The 26,573-nt window shown below is 44.1% G+C and overlaps 1 protein-coding gene across 4 annotated transcripts; it reads left to right on the top strand.

The window, feature by feature from the left end:
• Positions 1–1,668: 1,668 nt before the first annotated feature.
• Positions 1,669–24,055, top strand: LOC123755781 (mitochondrial single stranded DNA-binding protein). Of its 4 annotated transcripts, none has more exons than XM_045738566.2 (5): positions 1,669–1,775; positions 6,820–6,874; positions 7,480–7,600; positions 18,792–18,911; positions 23,535–24,055. In XM_045738566.2, exons 2-5 carry the CDS (start codon positions 6,860–6,862, stop codon positions 23,756–23,758), a joined length of 480 nt encoding a protein of 159 aa, XP_045594522.1. In that variant the 5' UTR covers positions 1,669–1,775; positions 6,820–6,859; the 3' UTR covers positions 23,759–24,055. The 4 variants fall into 4 exon arrangements, with proteins under 4 accessions (XP_045594522.1, XP_045594524.1, XP_069156171.1 ...); XM_045738568.2 differs by lacking the exon at positions 1,669–1,775 and adding an exon at positions 1,782–1,923; XM_069300070.1 differs by lacking the exon at positions 1,669–1,775 and adding an exon at positions 1,962–1,985.
• Positions 24,056–26,573: the final 2,518 nt, after the last annotated feature.

Raw genomic sequence — 26,573 nt, 5'->3', positions numbered from 1 at the left:
AAAAAAAAATTATTATGTCTCTTAATTATTTAATTATGAGTATCTTTTAATTCCTTCTCCTCGCCTTCAAACATTTGTGTGGGTGATGGGTTTTTTAATCGGATGGGATGGTACTTTTATGGGTGATGACGGATTTTTTATGGGCTGGGATGGGGTGGTATTTTTATGGGTGATGACGCATTTTTTATGGGCTGGGATGGGTTTATTATTTTATACTACTGTTGAGCTGTGCTTCGTGAATCTGGCCCCAGAAAGTGTAGGAAGTTATATACTCGGTACCCCTACTCAAATATCTGAATATGTTAGATATTAAGTCACTGCACATTCTCTCATGTGTATTATACATATATAAAACGCTGAACTGTAATGCCAATTCTGACCTCAAAAGCTTCATAGAAGGTTGTAACAGATCCCATGAGCACCACACCAGAAACAAATACAGTTTTGATATTCCAAGAGTACGACTTAATCAAACAAGAAATGCTCTACAAATCAAGGGACCCAGAATGTGGAATGACCTTCCCAACCATGTTAAAGACAGTACCTCTCTCAACCAGTTTAAGATAAAAACGAAGCACTTCCTAATAAATTCCCTGTAACCTACCTTACCCCTCTATTGTCAACCCATGTCTGTTTTTTTAAACAGCGCTGTTTGTCGACCTAATTGTATTTGTGCTGTTTTTTCAGCCATGTTCCCCCCTTTCTTATTTTTATTTTTATTTGTTCTCAACACATTTTAAACTTTAAACTCAATTAGTATTAAGTTTTAGTCTTCAATGTTTTTTCTGCCCGAAGTTCAAGTTCAAGTATGTTTATTGAGATAAGCAAGAAATGCATCTCAAAGGGATAGAGTAGCTTAGGCTATTTCTACCCCCCTCTACTTCAAGTCCCTCAAGGGGCGCACAAATTCAGTGAGTACAAATAGACAAAGTTATTTCAATTTCAATTTCAATTTCAATTTCAATAGACAAATAACATTACAAGAATCCCATTTAACATTGCACCTGCCCGAAACGCTTTGCGTAATAGTGGGTTTAGGCATTGTATGTACTAGCTCTATCTATAAATCCATCAACTTTGTATCTTACCTTGTATGTATGTACCTTACCTGAATAAAAAAAATAAATTTTTTAATTTTAATATATTTAAAGTCAAAAACTTTATTTATAAACGATTATACATTTATAATAAACTTGGTTTGCAGAACAGTTTAGTTTAGTTCATTTATTATGCACCCCATACCCATCTTGTGGGCGGTAGTGGAAAGGGTTACAGAGGCACATAATGGACTCAGGGACTGAACCCCACAATTCATTTAGCTAAGCAAGTTACAATTTTGATGAGCTAGTTACAAAATTCAATATAAGTCATCACATCAACAATGGGTTCGAGATCGACCTCAAGTACTTGTTCTAAATTAAGCAACTGACATATGTGGAGAGCTAGTGTCACAATTGATATGTTTGTCCTGCACACCGCCCCCCATCCAGTGGGCGGCGGTGGATAGGTTACAATCACTTAGTTACTACCTACAGTTAGCAAACTGGGGATATTTGGCTAAAATTTCTGGTAGCAGATCATTTTGAATGAAATATTTACACATCGCTGGAACATTATATAAGTATATTATGAATTTTTAGACGAACATGTGTTAGGAATAAATGAATTAGTTGATGAGGTGGTGTTGTGTAGGAAGAGGAGTGTAAGCGAGCACGCGGCCGGCCCTCGCTACATACACGTGACCCGTTACCTGGTCTTCCCGGCTGTTTCCGCGGGTAATAACGGGTCCTGTGGCTAGCGGGTGATGTGCTAGGGGCACACACTACCCACCCGACAGTACTGGTCGGGTGTAGTACTCTGGGCATTGTGTAGTGGCGTGGTGACGCCTGGGAACACGTCTGGTTCTCAAGTGATAGTTTTAGGGTAATAGTACTTTATTTACACAAATATACATATATGAGACATTAACAGGGAAAGATGCATAGGTAAGACGAGTGGGGAAGATATATAGGTAAGATAAGTGGGAAAGGTACCTAGGTAAAACAAGTAGTGTAGTGTAAAAACAAGCAGTCTCCGTGGTGTAGTGGTAAGACACTCGCCTGGCGTTCCGCGAGCGCTATGTCATGGGTTCGTATCCTGGCCGGGGAGGATTTACTGGGCGCAATTCCTTAACTGTAGCCTCTGTTTAACGCAACAGTAAAATGTGTACTTGGATGAAAAAACGATTCTTCGCGGCAGGGGATCGTATTCCAGGGACCATAGGATTAAGGACTTGCCCGAAACGCTACGCGTACTAGTGGCTGTACAAGAATGTAACAACTCTTGTATATATCTCAAAAAAAAAAAAAAAAAAAAAGTGGGGAAGATACATAGGTAAGACTTAAAGTATATTGCTTAAGACAGCTTAGGAGAGGTTGTATTACGCTTGGTAGGGATAGGTAAGTTTTAAATCTGTTGGCGAGTTGTCTTATGTACGATATAGCTTGTAAATAATAATAATAATTCATTGAGTCAGGGGGACAGGTAGCCAGTGTATATATACATGTTAGGCTTTTAGCAAGCCCCCCCCCCCCTGTCCTCTCCTAAGATCAAATTACTGACCTCAGGATGCAACCCCAGAAGAAGCAGAATCACTTCCAGGTACCTACATATTGCTAGGTGAACTTGGATTAGGTGAAACGAAGTATGCCCAACCATTTCTGTCCTGTCCGCGATATAAACCTGGAGTTTGTGTTGAAAACGAAGCCCACCGTACCACCGGGACCCTGTAATGTTAAATGTTATCCACAACACTTTTTCATTTTCCCACTATTCATATTTGTTTACATTATGGCTTTAAAAGCTGTATATCATTTGGTAAATTTCTTGAACAATATTTGTTTGCTTCTTGTTAGTATTGTTTGCCACGTCAAAGGTTTGTACCTATATACAACCCTGACAGGATATTTTGAGTTATGCCCAAAACGCTTTGCATATTTGTGGCCTTATTAAATATTTGTTATTTATTTTATACATATATATATATATATGTATATATATATATATATATATATATATATATATATATATATATATATATATATATATATATATATATATATATATATATATATATATATATATATATATATAATATACATATACATATACAAGAGTTCCTACATTCTTGTACAGCCACTAGTATGCATAGCGTTTTGGGCAAGTCCTTAATCCTATGTTCCCCGGAATTCGACCCCGCCAAATCATTTAACAACCAGGTACCCATTTTACTGGTGGGTAAACAGAGACTACAGTTAAGGATTGATGCCCAGTAAATCCTCCCCGGCCAGGATATGAACCCAGGACAAAGTGCTCGCGAATTGCCAGGTGAGCGCCTTACCACTACACCACGGGGACTATATACACATGTTGTAACAATTATTAAACCAGCGGGCCTGGGACTGAGTGGACAGCGCTCAGGATTCGTAGTCCTTAGGTTTCAGGTTCAATCCCCGGCGGAGGTGGTAACAAATGGGCAAAAGTTGTTTCACCCTGATGCTCTATTCACCTAGCAGTAAATAGGTACCTGGGAGTTAGACAGCTGCTATGGACTGCTTCCTGGGGGTGTGTAACAAGAAGGAAGGGCCTGGTCGAGGACTGGGCCGCGGGGACGCTAAGCCCCGAAATCATCTTGAGATAAATTCAAGAAGTGTATATTATTCTTCTATGTTGATTTATATAAAAAAATGTATTATTCATTATTACTGTATATTTGTTTTGCAATGCCTCAAATGCATACTTTTTGCAATGTCTCTCTGGCTTGGTGCCTTCTTTTGATAATTACTTACTCTGCCTTAGGAAAGTGTCTTTCAGGCTGAAGTAGCCCTTGCAGGCCTGGTTACTGCCCGTAGGTTCCCAATAATTATGGGTTAGGTTGGCTTCACGTGTATTGTCCAAAATGGATAACATTTTATACCCAAGATGGGTTTCCAACCAATTTTAAAACCCAATACAGCATAACCTAACAATATACACAATTCTAACAATTCGACAACAAAGTTATCAAAATGCCCATACCCATAAAAACAACCCATACATAGGCACATTACTCAAATCAGACTTCATCTTCATCCCAAGTAATAGTGCCATAGTCATACCATACTGGTTTAGTGCTCTCCTCTGGCAATTACATTACCATGACCAATTCCATGTAATGTAAGCTTAAAAAGCTTACTTTAATTTAAAAATTATGAATGTCGTTGATGTACATAAATGGGACTTTGAATAATATGTGGGACAATTTGGTAGTTAAGGTAATGTACTGTATTGTGTTCTTTGGAGATAGGGCTGAATAATTCATCAATTACACTTTTGATATTTGCTCCTAAACCTAACAGTCCAGTTGCTGTTTAGAAATTGACTCATTTCTACGAAAATAAAGCATTTTCTCAAGGAATTGGAGAATTATTTAAAATACTGTATTACTCTCTACCCATCTTAAGGTAGAAGTCGGCTTATCCTTGGACGTCTATAGTTTTAGCAGCTAAAGCTTTTTATGTCCTCGTATTCTTCTAAAGAAAAAACAAAAACATATATGACTTACTGAATGTAAAACATCAGTGTTTTGTTTCATTTTTAGACTGCACGTTACGTGCTCTGATACTGTATCAGGTGCTCTGATACTAATAAAATACAGTACAAAAATTTATACAGTACTGATACCAATACTCTGTATATAACAGTACACATCTATCATACATCCTTTATTAGGTTAAAGCTTGGATTAAATTACTGTATTGCTATTTTTCACTTAACAAAAACAAGAGTTTGTGTATCTAAACCCTGTACTATACAATAGCAGTAACCAAAGCATTTATCCACAGAACTATTGCCTTAGGCCTCAGTCCTGATATAACCAACCTCTTGCTAAACTAATGTTATAATAATAGTAATAATGATGATGATAATAATAATTTATTTAGACAAAAGTACATAAATAAGATCAGTGAAGGATTCCTAGATAAGACAAGGAGAATGCCTACAGCCATATGCAGTTAGCACTGCTCAGCTGGTGATCCTCTTCATTATCTGGCATACGTTCAAAATTGTAATAAAATATGAGCGCCTGCATCAAAGTTCAAGTGCAAAAAATCTAATTTACTGTGAAATTTCATTTTAGAGTTCTGTACTGTACAACATTAATTGCCAGAATCTTGGCAAGTTCTGGTTTCAGGTTTGTACAGTACATTATGTACGTTCAGCATTAGGTACTAAGTTTTATATTTTGAATGTCGTTAAAATATAGAATATTTACATTGGTATAAATATTTTACTAATTCTGGTAAAAAAAAAATCCTTTTTGAAAAAAACATTTTACAGTACATTAAAAGTAACAGTTGAAAATCAATCTAAGTTACAAATTGAGGGGAATAATAGAAATACAAGAACACGAAATACAAGAATACAAGAAAAATATAAAAATAAATAAAAAATATAAATATAAATACAAGAAATACAAGAATACGAAATAGAAATACAAGAACACGAAAACAAAGAACAGAACAAGAAATACAAGAAGACTATTACTGTTTTATATTTAAAGTTGTATTAATTTTATTGCAGGAACATGTGTTGTAATTGGACTAGGGACAGCTACCTTGCTGAGCAGAAATAAACGGGCTAAGGTTTAGTTGTTTAACTTTCCAAATCAGTTATAGATACCATACAAACACATGATATAGTTTAAGCTATATTTAGCACTTTTGTTTGTATGGCACCTATAACTAATTTAAGTTTAACAAATAACCCCTCTGCTAATTTCTGCCATCGATTGTTGGAATACTCTGAGGTCCTCTCTAGGTATGCCTTGTCTCGCGCACAAAGAAATTACATTAACGAAATGTTTGCATTTTAAGAGAAGTGTAGGAAGCAGCATTCCTAGGCTACAAGCCAGAGTGCGTGGGGGCAATGCATGAAACCCTGGTTAGGCCTCAATGTAAGCCTCAGGATGTAAGCCTCTAGAGGATTCAGTTGAATCCCAGGTATGCATTGTTTTTACCTTTTTTGTGATGTAGTGGTCTAAGGCATTTGCTTGGGAGTACCCAGAATAGGTTCAAACCCTCCTCGTGGTTCCTACTGGTTTTCTTATGCCTTGTCTCGTTCTGCTTGTGGGCCAGTTTGATAGGAGAGCCCAGTTACCCAGCCCTCATAATACTGGATGCCTAGCAGGCTTATTATTGTGATTGGCTCCTTGCTCCACAAGATGATTAAGAATTGAAAGGGTTACCTGGAGCATACCTGGAAAGGGTTCTGGGGGGTTCTTCTGCTCCCAGAGCCTGGCTCTGACACCTATCTGTGTCAGTTAATTGTGATCTTTAGGAACAAAGTATAGAATTTGCATGAAAGTTTAGCTTGGTAATTATTTCCTATACAGAGTTAGAATAAATAGCTTTGCATAGGTTGGTATACTTTTACTTATCATTTCGTCACGTTTGTTGATTTTCTGAGGAGTAATACAAATGGAAAATTACCTGCTCCTAAGTTGACCTGAGATACACAATGTGTTTTTATTCCACCTTGTCTAGTTATCTTAGTGGTGTAAGCCATTTTACTTGCATTATTATAAGAATATTTTTGTTTAAAGACAAATATATCTAACCTTAATACTGTATATCTAATATATGAAATTGAATGCAATTAAAAAGTCTTCATCAAACTACTTATTGAAATGAAAAACAAGTTATTGAAGTAGTTAAGTACTGTATAGTAAAGTGATTAGGAAAGTGTGGTGTATTATTGTATATCTGCCCGACAAGTTACACTTCTCTATTTTCTTTGCAGGTTCTTCAGAAGCAGCAGCAGCCACAGCTCCAAAGTCATCATGATTAGACAGACGGTAAATTTACAGGTATTTGTGTGTTGTGGGTGTAAAGGTGAACTAGAGGGGGCAAGACTATGCAAGTTGAATGAGTTAAAAGTAAGTGAATCATATTTGGAGGAAAGACTCAAAATCACTGCAAGACCACTTGGATACGCTTTTCAAATTAATAAATGTTTGGCAGTACTGATAAATGTAGGGTTGAGCTTATAAAAGGATGAAAGTAAAATCTGATAATAATTGATTTTATGTTGAATTTGCTACATCTGAATGTGAGAGATCTTATGTTATATGTACAAATTTTCATGGCAAAAATAAATGGTTAATTAAAATGAGACAAATAGGATACTAGGCTACATCAGAAGGTCAGAGTAATTACTAAGACATGTAATACAGAGAAAAAAATTGCAATAATGTGGCTGAAAATTAACACCTAACCCACAAATTAACAGAAAGGAAAATGACAGTGGTTTTGGTCCACCCTGGACTGAAGGTCCAGGGTGGACCAAAACATCATCACTTTCCTGTTTGTGTGCTGGTGTTTGATATTGAAATGAAATTCAGCTACACGTTTAAAATGGTTTTCTCATGAAATTTCATTGATTAATTTATATGTCTTTCAGATATCTGCAGTTGGGCGCTCTTTGTCAAGCACTTGGGGCAAGAGAATGTTTCAGACATCTGGTATTAAACTTAATGATGAGGAAGAAATGAGGACACAGAGAATTGAGAGACTTGAGAAAAGTTAGTTTTATTTCGGAGCTGATTATATAACAAATTGAAGTAAAATAATCGATGATCACTATGCAGAGGATGAGTCACAATAACATGGCTGAAGATATGATGACCAAACCACACATCACAAGATGAAGAAAGCGACGACGTTTCGGTCCAGCCTGGACTATTATCAAGTCGTATGTGATGAGAGAGAGATGATTGATGATGAAGATTAAGCCACCCAAGAGCATGAATAGCCCATAAGGAACTTTGGGAGAGAGAAAGGCACAGGCATAAATAAGGAAAGAGTGAGGTGAGGAGCAGGTAAGAGAAGCTGGTAATTCTAGGAGAAAATAAGGTGTAAGGAAGGGGGAGCAGGTAAGAGAAGAAGGTAAGACTAAGGCAAAAGGTAAGAATAAGGTGAAAGGAATGATTGGGACGAGTGTAATAATGGGATGAAAGAAGGAAGGGATAGTTAAGAATAAGAGGAGGGTAAGAGAAAGTAAAAAGGGGTATAGGCTTAAGTCTGGTCATGTTTAATCTTCCTAACAACGTGACCTGACCTTTTTTGTTTGTCTTACCACCCTCTTATTCTTACCTATCCCTTTCTTCCTTCATCCCATTATTACACTCTCCCATTTGCACCTTTCATCCTATTCTTACCTTTCACCTTACTCTAACCTTCTCTTACCTGCTCCTCACCTCACTCTACCTTATTTATTGGCCGTACCTTCCTCTCACCCGCACTCTGGTTTACGGGCTATTCATGCCCGTGCCACCTCTTGGGTGGCTTAATCTTTATCAATCAATCATCTCTCACCCGAAGTTACGGGCTATTCATGCCCGTGCCACCTCTTGGGTGGCTTAATCTTCATCAATCTCTCACCCAAAATTATATTATGGTATATAACCTGTGCCTTCGTCTCTCCCCAATAGTTACTTATCTTGAGGTTATCTTGAGATGGTTCTTGAGATGATTTCAGGGCTTTTTAGTGTCCCCAGGGCCCGGTCCTAGACCAGGCCTCCACCCCCAGGAAGCAGCCCGTGACAGCTAACTAACACTAATACCTGGGTGACTAACACCCAGGTACCTATTTTACTGCTAGGTAACAGGGGCATAGGGTGAAAGAAACTCTGCCCATTGTTTCTCGTGGCGCCTGGGATCGAACCCAGAACCACAGGATCACAAGTCCAGCGTGCTGTCCGCTCGGCCGACCGGCTCCCATAAGCACAATCAGAGAACACTATAAACATCAGAGGTCCACAGTTGTTCAACATCCTCCCAGTGAGCATAAGAAATATTGCCGGAACAACCGTGAACATCTTCAAGAGAAAACTAGATAATTTTCTCCACGGAGTGCCGGACCAACCAGGCTGTGGTGGATATGTGGGCTTGCGGGCTGCCCCAAGCAACAGCCTAGTGGGCCAAACTCTCGCAAGTCAAGCCTGGCCATGGGCCGGGCTTTGGGAGTAGAAGAACTCTCGGAACCCCATAAAGTAGGTATACGTTTTAGATTTTATCGAGCCCCCCACTGCCCAGGATCCAACCCCACAACAAGCTAACTAACTCCTGAGTACCTACTCGCTGCTAGGTGAATGGAGGCATTAGGTGAAAGGTAATGTACCCAACCATTTCTGTCCTGGCCAGGATTCTAACACCTAATTTTCAACTGTGCACTGAGAACAAACCCTAATTTTCAACTGTGCACTGAGAACAAACCCGACTGTACTACTGGGACCCATGAATATGTGAAAATAAAATTCAAGACATTAATTTCTTCACTTGCTTTTTATTATCACAGACTGGTCTTAATAACAATGAGACAGCAAAGTGCATATCAAAGTGCAAAGTGTATGCACTATACATAGTGCATACTGTATATAGTATGTACTATGTCATACCATTTGTTAAACCACTGCAGTTGCCCTGAACCCTGAAATCCGTAATGACCATGGTTAACCCCTACACTGTTCACCTTAATTTTCATGACAACTGCTTTGTATAAAAAGAGCCCAGGTGAATGGAATGCTCTGTATACAAGAATTTTTTTTCTTGTAATATTGTTAAAATGCATTCTCCAATTACTGGAACATTTTAAAAGGAGAAATTGTAACTGTCAATGGTGGAACAAGGAAATCTTGCGATGATGCCACGATTCACAAGCGTTCATGGAGCAATCACCCCTGGCCAGCCATGGGGTAGGAGTTGCGGCAGAGATATTTTTTTCATATTTAATTCAATATTGCTAATCTTTTCTGGGGGGAGCCCCTGCGGCTCCCTGGAGCTATCCAGGCTGATATGTATATATTAGACTTTGGCATCAGTCAATGTACATGGAGTTCTAGGCCTACCGAGGACCACGAGACAGAACCTGGCCCCCTCAGAGGGGCACGAGGAGCAATGGTCAATAGAAACCCCCCCATGTGATTGGAATCATTCTATGTCTGCCATTGACCGGGTCAGGCACCCAGAAAGGTTAGCGCCCCAAAACAAACCCCCCTATTCTGGTTAACATTGCTACTGAAAGCCAAACTAGTGGACAGAACTCCTCAAATGAAAACGAGCATGACGTCGCTGTGCCACTTCGCGCAACCCTGGAAGGAGGAGCCCCAGATCCTCGCGTCGGCTACTCACACCCCAGTTCTTCAGCTGATGTGAGTGACAATGTTTGTGTGTCTGGCTCCTGTTTTCCTGTCTCCAGCTCTGTCTTGTAGTGTGATGCTGTGTACTTGGTGATGCGTGAGCTAGGAGTAATTTCACAAGTACTCGGGCTGCATGCGCCTTGGGTGCATCTGCCACCTTCCCTAGGTGCCCTGTAAGTACAGTACTGCCCTTAGGGCCGCCTTCCACAAGCTTGCTTGAGTGGCATGAGGCTCATATGGTTGTTCAGGTTTTCCTGGGAGGAGAGTTTGAGCACCTCAAAGTGTGCTTGTTCGCCCCTGCCCTTCCTCAGGATGTCAGTGTGATGCAGCTTTACATGCACGTCCCTTCCCTTTCAGCTGCGTTGGTTGCTGAGGACTTGTGCGCCCGTGGCCTGTTGGCTTCGGCCTTGCGATTCTTTTCCCTTTTCGAACTGTCCTCGGACTGGCTTGAAAAAGGATGTGGAGGCGCTTTGGGTCGCTCCTGGGTTTGGTGCGTTGGCCTCGACAGTGCGTGCGTTGCACGCACGCACTGCACTTTTTAAACTGTTTGTGCCGATCCTGCGGGATGCAGTGTTGCTGTTTTTTGCTTCCTGTCTCGCGTGTCAACAGGTGGTGCGTGCTTCTTCTGTGGAATCCGCTTGGGCCCTGCTTCTTAGGCTTTCTTCACCTTTTTGCCCGTTGCTGTTTGTAGAGTCTGCAGTTGTGCAATATCTGCAGGCAACTTCATCTAGTTGTCGTCTCATGTCGGACTTGTTGGTTCTCCAGGGGGCCAGTGGGGGGGGGGGGGGGTCTTCCCGGAAGGGTTGTTCCAGGGTTCGTGGTTCCTCCCGTCGTGATGGGCCAGTGGTGCCAGTTTCGGTGCCGGCGCAGCCTTTGGACCCGTCTTCATCTGCTCTGCATGGTGATCGCTCTGAGCAGAGGTTGGGTTCCCGTAAAGGGGGTGTCGGCCCTTTCGCGGTTTGTCCCATTGACGGGGCGAGGGGGGGAAAGGCTCGCTCTCTTTGCTCACGCCTGGTCTCACGATTTGTGTGCCTTTCGGGTCATTTTGTGCGGCCTGTGGTGGCATTGGGTGGCCCTTCCTCCTTTGGGAGGTTTGGGGTTGGCTTGGCAGGGCTATTCTCCTGTGCTCAGTTGGGTCATCTCAGAGTGGGTTTGCTTGGGCATGGTCGAAACGACCTCATCCCTCAGGTGGGTTTCCTGCCTGTTTCCGGTTCCGAAACAGGACTGCACGGATCTCAGGTTCATTCTGGACTTGTCCTGTCTGAACCTGTGGGTTTAGTGCCTCTTCTTTCGGATGGCTACTCTGTTCCAGGTCCATCTTCTGTTGGAGCTGGGCGCTTGGATGGTGTCCCTGGACCTCAAGGATGCTTATTGGCACGTCTCTATTCATCCGGGGTTCAGAGACTGACTCGGTTTTGTTGTGGGGTGTCAGAGTTACAGCTTTCGTTGCCTTCTGTCCAGCTTGAATCTGGCACCTCGCATTTTCACACGCCTTACCTGGGGTCATGATGGCCCATCTACGTCTTTTAAGTGTTCAGGCTCTGCCCTACCTCGACGACTGGCTGGTGTAAGCTCCCAGCCAGTCCGCTCGGCAGGAATTTGGTTCTGTCCCAGCTCGCCGGGTTTGGGTTCCTGGTGAACTGGAGGCAGTCCCATGTGGTACCCTCTCAGGTTCGGACTTGGCTGGGTTTTGTGTGGGATGCTCGGACTACTTCCTTGTCTCTTCCTCCAGAGGCTCTGCTTTGGCTGCGGTCTTGCCTTCGCCTGTTTTTGTGGGGTTCCCAGGTCATGAGACGTTTGCTCAAGGGTTTGTGCGAGAGTCTGAACTTTGCCATGATGATCTACCAGCCGGGTCGAGTTTGGCTTCGTCGGCTGTTCTGGTTCCTTTGGGGAGATTTTTTCCACCTGTCTCGCAGTCATTGGGTTTGGCCTCTGGGGGCCTTGCATCGGTTGCTGCATTGCCGGCTTCCTCTTTGGGTTTTTCGGAGTTCAGTGCCTTGGCGCCTCCCCGAGCCCTCGTTCGATGTGTTCACGGACGCGTTGTTTCTTAGCTGGGGGCTTCGTGACCAGTGTTCACCAGGCTGGCCAGGGACGGTGGGATCCGTCGTTCCGTTGGGCTCACAGCACGATGCGGGAGTTCGCAGCTGTGTGCATGTCGCTTCAGAGGGTTCGGGTCGCTCGCAGATCGACGATCCAGCTCCATTTGAACTGCTCCCCGGTGGTTCATTGCTTGAACCGCGGGAGTTCAATGCGGTCTTTGGTTCTTTGGAGCTGGTTGCTTCAGGTGACTCGTCTGCTGAATTCTCGTGGTTTGGCTCTCCTGGCCATTCACGTTCAGGAGGTGTCCAACGTCCTGGCGGGACGGCCTGTCCCGGTTCATTCCCCTGTCCACAGAATGGACTGTAAATGCCGACTCGTTCCAACTCTGCTGAACGTATGGGCCTCTGGGCGTGGACCTCTGTGTCGGCGTGGTCGCAGCCTGGATAGCTCTGAGGAGCCTCCGGGTTTCACCCAGAAAATGGCGTTTCATTACATTCAACGCTGTTTTCTTTCTCTTACTGGATTTTTGAAGTAATATTATTCAATACAGTAGTGTGTTATTTGAGAAATTTCTATAATAAAATGTGTGGAACATTGGTGTGTTCAAATATATTTGTCACTAATATGTATATCATATTACAGTATATTTTTTTTAACAATAAAACAAATTATTTTGCTGTTATTACACTGTTTACACAGTGTGTGTATTGTAATAATGTAATGTGTGTATTACACTGTTTACACAGTGTAATACACACATTATATATACCTACATTTGTATGCACCATTAACAAACCACTAAGCAATTCTGCTGGGTGTTATAAAATCATAACAAGTTAGGAACATTCAGCCTTATCCCACATATTTTGCACTAAGTCATAACTTACATTCATTGAATACATTATATTTTTCTTTGTATTTTTAATGTTTTTACCATGAATTTTTCACCCTTTAACTGTGCAACGCACCTGCAGGCCCAGGCTTCGAGTGCACAACGCGCCTCCGGGTGTTTTTATTTTTCACGTTCCATTCAAAACTCCTGCGGCTACATGGGGTACACATCAGCTTCCTCAGGGCTCTTGTAAACAGACGCCATCTTTAAAAAAAATCTTGGTCTACATTGCCGGGTGTGAGAGCCTCAGTTGTGAGTGAGCAACCAAGGCTGGCGCTTCGCAGCATGAGCGCACAGCTCTGTTGTTCAGCGTGTGACCACAGCATCGCCTAATAATGTCAAAATATATATATAACCTGTATTATTTAGCCATGATAGTATTATAGAAGAGCCTGAATGTGATAATGACTGGGTACAATGTTCAAATATCAGTGATTCAATGCTGTTCACGATGTTCACAGCGCTAGCCACAGCACCACACCATTATTTCATCCATCTAGCAATCTTCAAACGACTTCTTAGGTCCCTTTTCAAAATAAACTTGTGGCCAATTATTCATTTACAGAAATTAGTGACCAGGATTGTGGTTATAATTAGCATTGTGCGTAGTATTGTGGAAGGAGGAATTTTGGTGAGGGAGGGAGGAAGAGAATTGAGGTAGCCTCACTGTGTGTGGGAGCCACTCTTGTTTTGCTCACCATACTAGCTTCGTGGTTCGCTATGGGGAACACATATGTACATGGGTATATACAGTGTGTGTGTGTATACAATGTAATAACAGCAACAGGAGTATGTTGAGTGGAGCTATGTTGGTGAGAGAGGTGACATCGTAATCGTAGCGTCGTCTGCTGTGTGATTTCTCATGCAGTGCATGGTGGCCACTGTACTGTTTAGACATAATACCGGCTTACTTGCATAGTTCTGGTAAATAAAACATGTAGATAAGTATATATAACATGTGTAAATAGTGTAATAAAAACAATAACAGTATGGTGGGGGAAGCAATGTTGGCGAGTAAGATGTTGGAGTGAGGGAGGGCCTGTCTGGGTGTGGCTGCTCACACTCGCGATGTTCTGAATGTGTTGATGGTATTCAATTTCTTTCTTTATTATGCACCCCATACCCATCCCGTGGGCGGTGGTGTAAAGGATTACAGAAGCATATAATCGGTTCAGGAACTGAACCCTCTAGTTCGTTTAGCTAAGCAAATAAAATTTTTTGATGCTAGTTACAAAATTATTTATGTTATATATACATGTACACACTCTCATACATACATGTACATATATATATATGTATACATATATACATATATACATATACATACATATTTAATCACCCACACAAGTACACACATCAATAATCTTGTGTCACAAGTGATTCAACAAGAGGCTCACAACAGTCACTATACAAGGCACTTTACATCTATGGTGAGTCACACAGTTACTAGTCTTGCTGCACACCCACCCAACTGGGTGGCAGCTTTACAGTCATGTGCATGCATTACCTACAGCAAGCCATAGCCGAATGCAAAGTGGCAACATTTTATACAATTGCAGTTAGGAAAAAGTATTATCCCACACTACAATCCCACTTAAATCAGAAATATTGCTATAGCCAAGAATTTTTTCTGTGGTAAGAAATGGTAGCGTTTAGTTACACCAAAAAATGCTGTACTTTTTTGGAAAGTTCCAGTTGTGTGTGTGTGTGTGTGTGTGTGTGTGTGTACTCACCTAATTGTGCTTGCAGAGGTTGAGCTTTGGCTCTTTGGTCCCGCCTCTCAACCGTCAGTCAACTGGTGTACAGATTCCTGAGCCTACTGGGCTCTATCATATCTACATTTGAAACTGTGTATGGAGTCAGCCTCCACCACATCACTTCCTAGTGCATTCCATTTACTAACTACTCTGACACTGAAAAAGTTCTTTCTAACGTCTCTGTGGCTCATTTGGGTACTCAGCTTCCACCTGTGTCCCCTTGTTCGCGTCCCACCAGTGTTGAATAGTTCATCCTTGTTTACCCGGTCGATTCCCCTGAGGATTTTGTAGGTTGTGATCATGTCCCCCCCTTACTCTTCTGTCTTCCAGTGTCATAAGGTGCATTTCCCGCAGCCTTTCCTCATAACTCATGCCTCTTAGTTCTGGGACTAGTCTAGTAGCATACCTTTGGACTTTTTCCAGCTTCGTCTTGTGCTTGACAAGGTACAGGCTCCATGCTGGGGCCGCATACTCCAGGATTGTTCTTACATATGTGGTGTACAAGATTCTGAATGATTCCTTACACAGGTTCCTGAACGCCGTTCTGATGTTAGCCAGCCTCGCATATGCTGCAGACGTTATTCTCTTTATGTGGGCTTCAGGAGACAGGTTTGGTGTGATATCAACTCCTAGATCTTTCTCTCTGTCTGTTTCATTAAGTACTTCATCTCCTATTCTGTATCTTGTGCCTGGCCTCCTGTTTCCACTGCCTAGTTTCATTACTTTGCATTTACTCGGGTTGAACTTCAACAGCCATTTGTTGGATCATTCACTCAGTCTATCCAGGTCATCTTGTAGCCTCCTACTATCATCTTCTGTTTCAATCCTCCTCATAATTTTTGCATCGTCGGCAAACATTGAGAGGAACGAATCTATACCCTCTGGGAGATCATTTACATATACAGTGGTACCTCGGAATGCGAGTGTCCCTGTATGCGAGTTTTTCGGAATACGAGCAGGATTTCCTTGAAAAATATGTCTCGGAACGCGAGGGTTACCTCGGGACACGAGTTTGTTGATATGCGTGCAGGCCGACCCAGCGCATGGTGGTTCGGCGATCGTCGCCCCTCCACCCCTCCGCCCCTCAGTTTACCATTGTCTCGCGCTCAGTGACTACCCCCACATCAATTCTTCTCGCGGATTTTCAGTGTTTTGTTGGATTTTTGGTGATTTGACTATACAATTTGTTATTATATATCTCGCCATGGGTTCCAAGAAAGCCAGTGGTAGGGATAAAGGCCAGAAAGCCCATGTGAGGATGACAATAGAGGAGAAACAAGAGATCATTCGGAAGCATGAGAACGGTACACGTGTTGTTGAACTTTGTAGGCAGTACAACAAAGCCACATCAACAATATGCACTATACTTCAAGAAGAAAAATGAGATTATGAGTGCTAAAGTGGCAAAAGGAGTCAGAACAATAACGAAACAAAGACCACAAATACTTGAAGAAGTGGAAAAGTTGTTATTAATTTGGATACACGACAAGGAGTTAAGGGGTGACAGTGTTTCGGAGGCCATCAATTGTGAGAAAGCCAGGGTTTGGACAGATTTGTGGTGAGGAAATCGAGCAGTGAGCCTCAACCAGGACCTAGTGGCACTCAGATAAAACGTCCCAGGGAGAGCACACCAGAAAGGTCTTCACTGCCTGATGTGATAATGGAAGGGGACTCCCCTTCCAAACAGTAACTCCTCTCCTCCTCCCCCCTCCTCACCATCTTCCATACGCCTACAGCATTCAACAGCAAGGTAAGTAATAACTTGAACATAGTTTTGTAGGTATATTTAGATGAATTAGGTATAAAAATTTAGTTTGATGTGGGGTTTTTGGGGTAGTCAGGAACGGATTAATTCATTTCCCTTTATTTCTTATGGGGAAATTAGCTTCGGAATACGAGTTTTTGGAATACGAGGCGTCTCCAGGAACCAATTAAACTCTTAAACTGAGGTACCCCTGTACCAGAAACAGTATAGGTCCAAGGACTGACCCCTGCGGGACTCCACTTGTGACGTCTCGCCAATCTGAGACCTCACCCCTCACACAGACTCGTTGTCTCCTGTTGCTTAGGTACTCCTCTATCCACCGGAGTACCTTCCCTTTCACTCCAGCCTGCATCTCCAACTTTCGCACTAGCCTCTTGTGTGGCACTGTATCAAAGGCTTTCTGACAATCCAAAAATATGCAGTCTGCCCACCCTTCTCTTTCTTGCCTTATTTTTGTTGCCTGGTTGTAGAATTCAAGTAACCCTGTGAGGCAGGACCTGCCATCCCTGAACCCATGTTGATGCTGTGTTACAAAGTTCCTTCGCTCCAGATGCTCCACTAGTTTTTTTCGCACAATCTTCTCCATCAGCTTGCATGGTATGCAGGTTAGGGACATTGGCCTGTAGTTCAGTGCCTCCTGTCTATCCCCTTTCTTATATATCGGGACTACGTTAGCTGCTTTCCAAATATCTGGCAGTTCCCCTGTTGCCAGTGATTTGTTATACACTATGGGGAGTGGTAGGCACAGTTCTCTTGCTCCTTCCTTTAGAACCCAAGGGGAGATTCCATTTGGGCCTATAGCCTTGGGCCTATAGCCTGGGCCTATATGTGTGTGTGTGTGTGTGTGTGTAGGGCAGAACTTGTCGAGATACACATACCTTTACCTGTATATGAAATAAAGTTAAAACATGTCAACAGCCTTGTTACACTACATACAATTTTGCCGATTCTGTGTAATTATAGCTACAATGTTAAAGTTAGATGGTTTATGTGTTCACTGTTTCATTTGAATTTGCACATTTGTGGAACATTTAAAATTATTTACACACAGTAATTTACAAAAAGTCATATATCTGTTCCTCGAACAGCTCAAATGAGGTATTTTGCAGCCCACTCCTTTGCTGCTATTCTGTCCATTAATATTGTCCAGAAATATTCAAACACCAGTTGGAACACCAAATTGTGAGCTGACAATAATGGCAAGCTAGTACATATATAATAACTGCTGTGCACAGTAAGCCATTAGAAATGATAGCAGGATTTTTTCATGGATTTAGGTTAATTCCATTACATCTATATTGATGTATCATAACCACATTTCACCATTTGACTAAAATCTGGCCAGTACTAACAAAAATAAACATATTAAACACATTACCCAGGGAATAATGTTTGCTGTAATTTAGATAAGAAAAGTATGGTCAACTTTAAATGAATTATAACTAATGGACACATTATAGTTTACAGCAACTACTTTAGACAAGTAGTTGCTGTTCAGGTGTAAATACTGCCAACTGCATGTGACATTAGTACAGGACAGTATTAAGGAATAGTAATGCTTACGAGAAAATGTTGCAATTGTAGTGTTAGATAGTGCATTACTGGGTAATTTATGACAATTTCTTCCAGAAAGTGGCTGTGGCAACTCATTCATAAAAAATCATAATTTTTTTATAAAAAAATAAAATAAAAAATGGTTCATAAAAAATTATGAAAAAAAGTCAAGAAATGACGGAGCTAGGATGGGTACAACACATTCTTCCGAGGTTAAATGGATCCAATACAAACCTGTCCATTTCATTGGTTACTATTACCATGTAAAATGGTAACATTAACATTACTGTACAAGTCAATCAATAACTTTAAGTAAAAATTCTACAAAAATGTAACAGTAAGAAGTTGTAGTGTTGTAACAATAGGACACTAGAATCCTCAACATGAGGAGGGCCTTGTGACTGTAATTTGTTTTACATTTGCTTGTAACAATTTGAGGAGTGACATTTTGCTGATGAATGATATTAGTAAGACATTTTTTCAAGCCTTTTTCTAAACAAAAGGGAACTCATGTACGAAATGTTTACACTTAGGGCAGGTAGTAATGATCATATTCTTACTTCTTAGCGGTAAACCAGGTGATGTTCTTGGGCCGAGTTGGGGGCAACCCAGAGATGCGAGGCACCGAGCAGCATCCCGTAGTGATCTTCTCCTTAGCCACTCATAACAACTACCGTAAAGGAGAAGGTGAGGAAACTGCACAAGTTATATTTTTAAGAGATAGTTATGGGTAGGCACAAGTCAAGCATCTTTTCTGAGGGGGAGTTATCAGGCTAATATGCTATATATTAGACTAGGGCATTAATCAATGGAGTTAAACCTACTGAGGACCAAGAGCTAGAACCTGGCCCCCCCTCAGAGAGGCACAGGGAGCAATGGCCCCAGGAAAAAAAACCTGTGGTTGGGGTTTTTCCTAATCTGCCATTGACCATTGGTTAGGCACCTGGCACCCAGAAAGGTAGGCATAACAAAACAGACACCACTTGGTTAGAAAATTTCAACCGAAAACTGAGCAGAGGCAGAACTCCCCTAAATCTCAAGGAAACAAGCAAACAGGCAAACGTCACACCTCACCGCTTGTCTGCGCAGCCCTCCCCTCCTGGGAGGGGAAGGTGGGAGTGCCAGACCATCCGCACCGGCTACTCGACAACAGTTCGTTGGCTAATGTGATCTGGGGCGGTCATCATTTCTGGCCTCGATTTCCTGGCAGTGTTTTGCCTTTGGTATTCTCTGCTACATTGTGGAGTAGTGGGCAGGTGTAATAAGTGTACCAGGGATGCATGTATTAAGGGCGGCCTTCCCTGGGTGTCCTGTGAGTACTACCCCTGGGTGCTAGGGTTCTCTTTATTGTGCCTTTGGGATGCCATTTTTGTAAGGGTTTTTGCTGCTCGACATTTACCTCGCCCTTGGAGCCAGCTGGGGTTTCGTGGCCCTTGTTTGGGTAGGGAGTGGTATTGTTGCTGGTTGGGGCGTCAAGGTGTTTTGCAACCAGCTTGTCTATGCAGCGGCCAGTTTCTGTTTCCTCTGAGGATGTTGTGCTCTTGCGGGGTTTTTCTTATATTTTTTCTTCTTTACTTGGTGGGGGTCTGCCTTATGTGGCTATAGGATCACTTATATTGTTTTGGTGGCCCCTCCACTAGGTCCCCATGATTGTACACCTCACAGGGTTTTCAGTGGTTTGATCATCCCCCTATAAATTGCCATCCAGACTTACATGGAAATAAACATTCCATTCGCCTGGACTGTATAGGTCTCGAACCGCAGACCCCATGCATATGAGGTAGTAGCACTATCAACTCTGTTCCTTTGGTGATGCCCCTTCCTCCTCTCTCGCGATTGCTGGGTTCGGCCTCCATGGGCCTTGCGTCGGTTGCTGCATCGCCGGCTTTCTCTTTGGGTTTTTCGGGGTTCAGTGCCTTGGTGCCTACCCGAGCCCTTGCTTGATGTGTTCACGGAGGTGTCGTCTCTCGGCTGGGGCTTTATGACCAGGGCTCACCAGGACGGCCAGGGGCAGTGGGGTCCGTCCTTCCGTCGGGCTCACAGCATGGTGCGGGAGTTCACGGCGGTTTGACTGTCGCTCTGGAGGGTTCTAGTCGCTCTAGGTTCGAGGATCCGGCTCCATTTAGACTGTTGTCCAGTGGTTCGTTGTGTGAACCGCAGGGGTTCTCTTTGGTTCTTGCCTCTTTGGGGCTGGTCGATTCAGGTGGCTCATCTGCTGGATTCTTGGGGTTTGGATTTGTGCAGTTCATGTCCGGGGAGTGTCCAACGTCCTGGCGGACAGTCTGTCTCGGTTTGTTTCCCTATCCATTGAATGGATGGTTGTCGCTGACTCCTTCAATTGACTGCCGGATATATGGGCTCCTGGAGGTCGACTTCTTCACGTCGGTGTGGTCTCGGCGTCTCCCGATATATGTGGCACCCTTCCCTGACTACGGAGCCTTCGCGGTGGATGCCTTTCGGTAGGATTGGTCAAGGTGGGGTTACCTGTACCTCTTCCCTCCAGTCCAGCTGTTGCTTTGGGTTCTGGCACAGTTGGAGTTTTACCACAGGAGAGTCATCCTGGTGGCCCCTTGGTGGCTGGCCCAGCTTTGGTTTCAGGTGCTGCCTGCTCGGTGTCTGAACCCGGGGCATTTTCCGTCGCTCTGCCTCTTCCAGCAGATCAGACCAGACCAGTCTGGTACACGGCTGGTTCGCTCTTCTCCTCTGCTCTTCGCGTCTGGTCTTTTTGATGCGGGTTTAACAGCATTTGTATGGTGATAGGTGGCTTCGTTGATGGTGTCCCACCTGAGAGCTTCATCTTGGCAACAGATGAAACATGCCAGGAAACATGATGTTTCCTGGCGTTCTTTTTGCCACTTTCTCTTCGTAGGTTGTCTTCTATTTCTGATCGGGTTGTCTTGCCCTTGGCTTTTTCATGAATCTTATGCCGAATACTGTCGCCTCGTATTGTGCGGCACTGGCGGAGCCGCTCCAGCTTGCGTTTGGAGTGGATGTCACTTCCGCAAGTTCTCTTGTGATTTGTTTCACCTCCGGCTTGCTCATGTGCTGCCTGAGCCATCCTGGTCCTTGGACTAGGTGCTCAACTTTCTCTCTTCTCCTCGGTTCAAGATTATTTTTCCATGGCTCTGTTTCTGTTGGTATTGGCCTCTGGGGGTTGGGTTGGTGAACTTCGTGCTTTCCTCCGGCGCAGGGGTTTCTGCTCTTTTGGTCCTGGTAGTCTGTTTGTTCGGTTGCAGCTGTCTCCTTCTTTTCTGGCTAAGAACGAGACAGCCACTTTCCGGAGGGGTCCTTGGGTCCTTGATGCTTGGTTGGTCAGGCTGGGGGCGCATCATGTGTTGTGTCCAGTTGCGGCTCTTCGCCATTACCTACGCGCCTCAACTTCTGTGTGCCAAGGGGCTCCCCTCAGAAAACCAACTTTGAACCTAATGAAACACCATTTTCTGAGTGAGCCCCGGATGCTCCTTGGCACCCTCCCTCCTTCCCTCCAGTCGACTGATTTTGTTTTGTTTTGATGCTTAGCCTCCAAACTGGAGTTGAGTAATCGGCATGCGGCGGTGTGTGATGTTTGCTTGTTTCAATGGGATTTGGGGAAGTTCTGTCTCTGGTCGGTTTTCTGTTGCAATATTCTTACCAAATGGGGGTCTGTTTTGTTATGCCTACCTTTCTGGATGACTGTATGGAATTTGCCATGGACCCTGGTCCATGGCAAATTAGGAAAACCCCTACCACAGGGGATGTTTTCCAGGGGCCATTTCATTCTCCCTGTGCCTCTCTGAGGGGATTAAGTTCTGGTTCATGGTCCCCGGTAGGCTGAACTCCATTGACTAATGCCCTGATCTAGTGTATCGCATATTAGTCTGATAGCTCCAGGGAGCCACCCAGAAAATGGCGCTTCATTACATTCAACGCTGGTTTTCTGTCCTTAATTGTTAATACTTTGAACATTCCTCATTAGTTCCAAATTGCTTTATCTCCCAGATGATTGTATATTATCTTGCAGTTGCTCTTTATTCATCCCTTAACTTCACAAGTGCACTTTATTCATTTTTTTTTTTTTTTACCTCACACCTGCCCATTGTTGATCCCTTCACACCTGCCCATTGTTGATCCCTTCACACCTGCCCATTGTTGATCCCTTCACACCTGCCCATTGTTCATCCTTCACAGTTGCCCTTTGTTCATCCTTCACAGCTGCCCTTTGTTCATCCTTCACAGTTGCCCTTTGTTCATCCTTCACAGCTGCCCTTTGTTCACCCTTCACAGCTGCCCTTTGTTCATCCTTCACAGCTGCCCTTTGTTCATCCTTCACAGCTGCCCTTTGTTCATCCTTCACAGTTGCCCTTTGTTCATCCTTCACAGCTGCCCTTTGTTCACCCTTCACAGCTGCCCTTTGTTCATCCTTCACAGCTGCCCTTTGTTCATCCTTCACAGCTGCCCATTGTTCATCCTTCACAGTTGCCCTTTGTTCATCCTTCACAGTTGCCCTTTGTTCATCCTTCACAGCTGCCCTTTGTTCATCCTTCACAGCTGCCCTTTGTTCATCCTTCACAGCTGCCCTTTGTTCATCCTTCACAGCTGCCCTTTGTTCATCCTTCACAGCTGCCCTTTGTTCACCCTTCACAGCTGCCCTTTGTTCACCCTTTAACTCCACAGCTGCATTTTGTTCATCAATATACAGTCTAGGTTTCTAATGCACAATACACAGGTGGGACTGCCACTGGCTTCAGGTTTGTGTCTTACTGATCACCTTAGGATAGACGAAGAGCTTTTTAAGCCACTCTTAACTGTCCTTGAGGTGATGGGAGCACATGAGCCCCCCCCCCCCCTCACCCTGCCCCAGCACCACAAGTGAAAGGTAGGGGGAGGGGAGGTAGGACAAGTCAGACAGTGTGTGGTGTAGGTGGGTTGAGTCTGATTCCTGAAGTAGCTGGTCTTTTATGGAGAGTGGCTTTATGTTCTACAAAAAAATACCCCGTTTTGTCTTCAGTTATAAGAGCTCATTTCCAGATAGCTGTGCTTGCCAATTTTTCCCCAATAAACAAGGTCAGTTATTGAATGTCTTGCTGTGCATGTTGTTAGAAGGCTTCACCTTCAGGTTTGTGCTGTGCACATCTGGCTTTGAAAGTTTTGGGAACTATAGTACTGTACAGTGCATTAAAGGTAGTTAAGCTTCTTTGATATTAAGTCTATAGCTTTTATTAACATGTATATTCATTATCACTTTCATTAACATATATTCTTATTTACAATTCATTATTCCTTCTGCTAATGTTCCCAGAGATGGGGTAATTCATAACTCATTTTTTGCAGACTTAATACAACAGACAGACTGGCATCGTATTGCTGTGTTTAAGCCACATCTACGCGAGACAGTTCACCGATATTTAACAAAAGGCCAGAGGGTCATGGTTCAGGGAAGAATTGGCTACTTGGAGCGAAGAGATCCAGATAACAATTCTCTCCTTATGAAAACTGCAACAATAGTGGCCGATGAAGTTATTTTCTTTAACAAAAATGAAATTAGTGGTGAATAGTAATGAGGAACTATGCTGTCCAACTCATTGTTGGTAATATACTGGCTAGTTCTGAGCATTACTTGCTCTTGTAGCAGGTGCAGCAGTCAACGTGATACCTCAGTTTATAATAAATTACATTAAATGTATCAATTCAAAATTTTACTTAATTATTTCTGCCAAGGGTACCATATAGTACCATACTTTACTGAATTGTTTTTGTCATAGTAAACTGTGAGTACACAGCAGTTTACTATAGCAAAAACTGTTGTCTACTAATCTTAGTTATGATTAATAAACTTAGTCAAGCCTTTCAAACATTTTGTTTCCTCTCAACCCCAATAAACAAATGTTTTCAGTCAGTATAATGAGCAATAAGTCGGTATCATATTTACTTCATGTAATAATAATAACTATTTATATATATATATATATATATATATATATATATATATATATATATATATTTTAAATACAGTACAATATATAAGTCAATGAGAGGTAGAATGGTTGTTTGTGATAGGGGGGCCCCCTCCCCGCTCAGCTCGTTGTCGCCGTGTGGGGGCTTAGTGGGCGGCTGCCGGAGTGTGATGCTCCTTGGGACAGTCCTCTGCCCTTTTCTAGCCTTGTGCTCCTGCTGCCGTCCTCTCCAATTCTGCTGGGCATCTTTTCCTTTTCCTTCTGTTTCGTTTTTCTCCCCCCTCTTCTCCTATCTGCTTGCCGTTTCCTACCGACCTTTTGCTCGTTCTGGTTCTTCCCTTGGACTTCTTCTATTTTGACGCCCGGGTGCTTGAAGAGGCATACTCATGCACCCGTAGAACTGCAGTACCCGACGTCGAGAGCGAGGGGAACCTTTTATTGTCAATCCCCACTTCGTCACTGAACCCGATCTCGACGGACTGTCGGTTTCTTAAGGTGGCGTTTGTGGGGCGTATACTCGCGACGCACCCCTAGGAGGCCCCGACAAGATCGGCGATAGCTTCTTGTTGGGTGTCCTGCCTCTAATTGTGGCTCCATGGTGGGTGTGGGGGCACATTCGTGAGTGAATTCTTTCTTTCGTCAAGATGATTACCCCTGCTTCGGCTTCTTCTGGTTTACCTTCTCAGGCTCGTGGGGTGGGCGACCAAGCCCCCGAGTCGGTCCGTATTGGAAGACCGGGCTCTGTAGCCTCCGCTGCATTGGGCCCCGACCTTGCTCCTCCTTTGGCCTCTCTGACTCCTTCCTCTGGCTCCCCTCCCTCCTCTGTGGTTGGGTCGAGCCCCAAGCCCCCAGTGGTGACTACCTCGTCCCCTGGCGTGGCTCCTTCTCTAGTTGTAACTACTGCGCCTTTTAACCCCTCTCTCTCTGGGGGTTCTCACCGCCGTCTTCGTCACGGCCGCCCTCGCTCGATTCCTTCCAGTTCTGCTACCTATCAAGCCTTGTTTGGTCCCGCTTCGTGGGCCAAATATTTTGATCTCCTCCCTCTTGATTCTGCGCCTCCTGATGATTTCTCCCTCCATCGACATCTCATTGATTCCGTGGATGCCTCCATTACTTTCAACCCCACTCGTCTCGGTACACGTGTCGTTGCTGCTCCTTCTCAGGATGCTGCTTCCCGCTTGGCTGCCTTATCCTGCCTTGGCGAGACCCCCGTTCGGGTCTCGAAGAACGTTCAGTTGAATGCCAGTGTTGGCACTATTTTGCTCCCGCCCCATGTTGCGACCGGTGTTCGGGACCTGCGCGACTGCCACGACGATATTCGACATATCCTCGCTGCCCAGGGCCATTCTATTCTCCAGGTGGACACGTTTACTCGTCCCCCTCGTGGTAGTCGCCGTCAACCCCTCCGGGTTGTGAAGATTACCTTTGATGGTAGGACCCTTCCACCCTCTGTCATTCTTGCTGGTGCCAGGTGCTCTGTCCAGGAGTACATTCCTTCTCCTCGGCTCTGCAACAAGTGCTGGAGGTTTGGGCATGGTGCCCTCCGCTGCTCCGGGACTGTCTCTCTCTGTCCTTTGTGTGGTGGCGAAGGTCACTCTAAGTCGGAGTGCGCTTCTCCCCAGGCTCGTTGCCTCAACTGCGGTGAGGCCCATCCTACCTTCTCCCGTGCGTGTGTCCATTACAAGCTTGAGGCAGCCGTCCTCAACTTGAAGCACCGGGAGCGTTTATCTTTTCCTGAGGCGAGGCGCCAGGTTCGCCGGCTCCCGCCTTATGCTCATATCTCTTATGCTCGCGTGTTGCGCTCTTCCTCTCCTCGTCCTTCCCGCCTTCCTCAGACTCACAACCGTTTCCAGGCCTTGGACCCTGATGCGCCCACTGCCCCCTCCTCTGTCCCTTTGGGTTCTCTCCCGAAGGATCCTCCTCCTGGTCCTCTGTCTGGGGTTCCCCTTCCTTCTACCCGGTCTGTCGTGTCTTCTGTGTCTTCTTCCTCGTCCCCCTCCGATCCTCCTTCCCATCCTCTTCCTCCATCTATCGGCTCTCCCCGCCGCCTGTCGGTGCGGGCGGATGTCCATCGCTCTCCTAACGGCCGTCGTGTGTGCTCTCGTTCGGCTTCTCCTGTTGAGACACTGGAATCCGTTGCCCGGTACGTAGTTGCTGGGACACCGGTCTCTTTAAGTCAGAAGCGTAAGCCTGGCTCCTCTCCTTCCTCTTCCCCGGCGGGTAAGAAGGCTTCGCTTTCTTCCTCAGCTCCTCCTTCTGGCTCTGTTGCTCCTTCCCCTCCCGTTTCAGTGCTTGCGCCCCCTGTTCCTGCTATGGAGGTTTCTTTGGCCCCTGCTTCCCTTTCGGTTGCTGCTCTTGCTGGGGTGCGCTCCTCTCTTTCTACTCCCCCTCTTCCTGCTGCTGTCCTTGACTGCTC

The sequence above is a fragment of the Procambarus clarkii genome, chromosome 43 (assembly GCF_040958095.1).
Source record: "Procambarus clarkii isolate CNS0578487 chromosome 43, FALCON_Pclarkii_2.0, whole genome shotgun sequence".
In the NCBI taxonomy this organism is placed as follows: Eukaryota; Metazoa; Arthropoda; class Malacostraca; order Decapoda; family Cambaridae; genus Procambarus; species Procambarus clarkii.
Note: the sequence above shows the minus strand (reverse complement) of the source record. Positions and strands in the feature narration are given on the sequence as shown.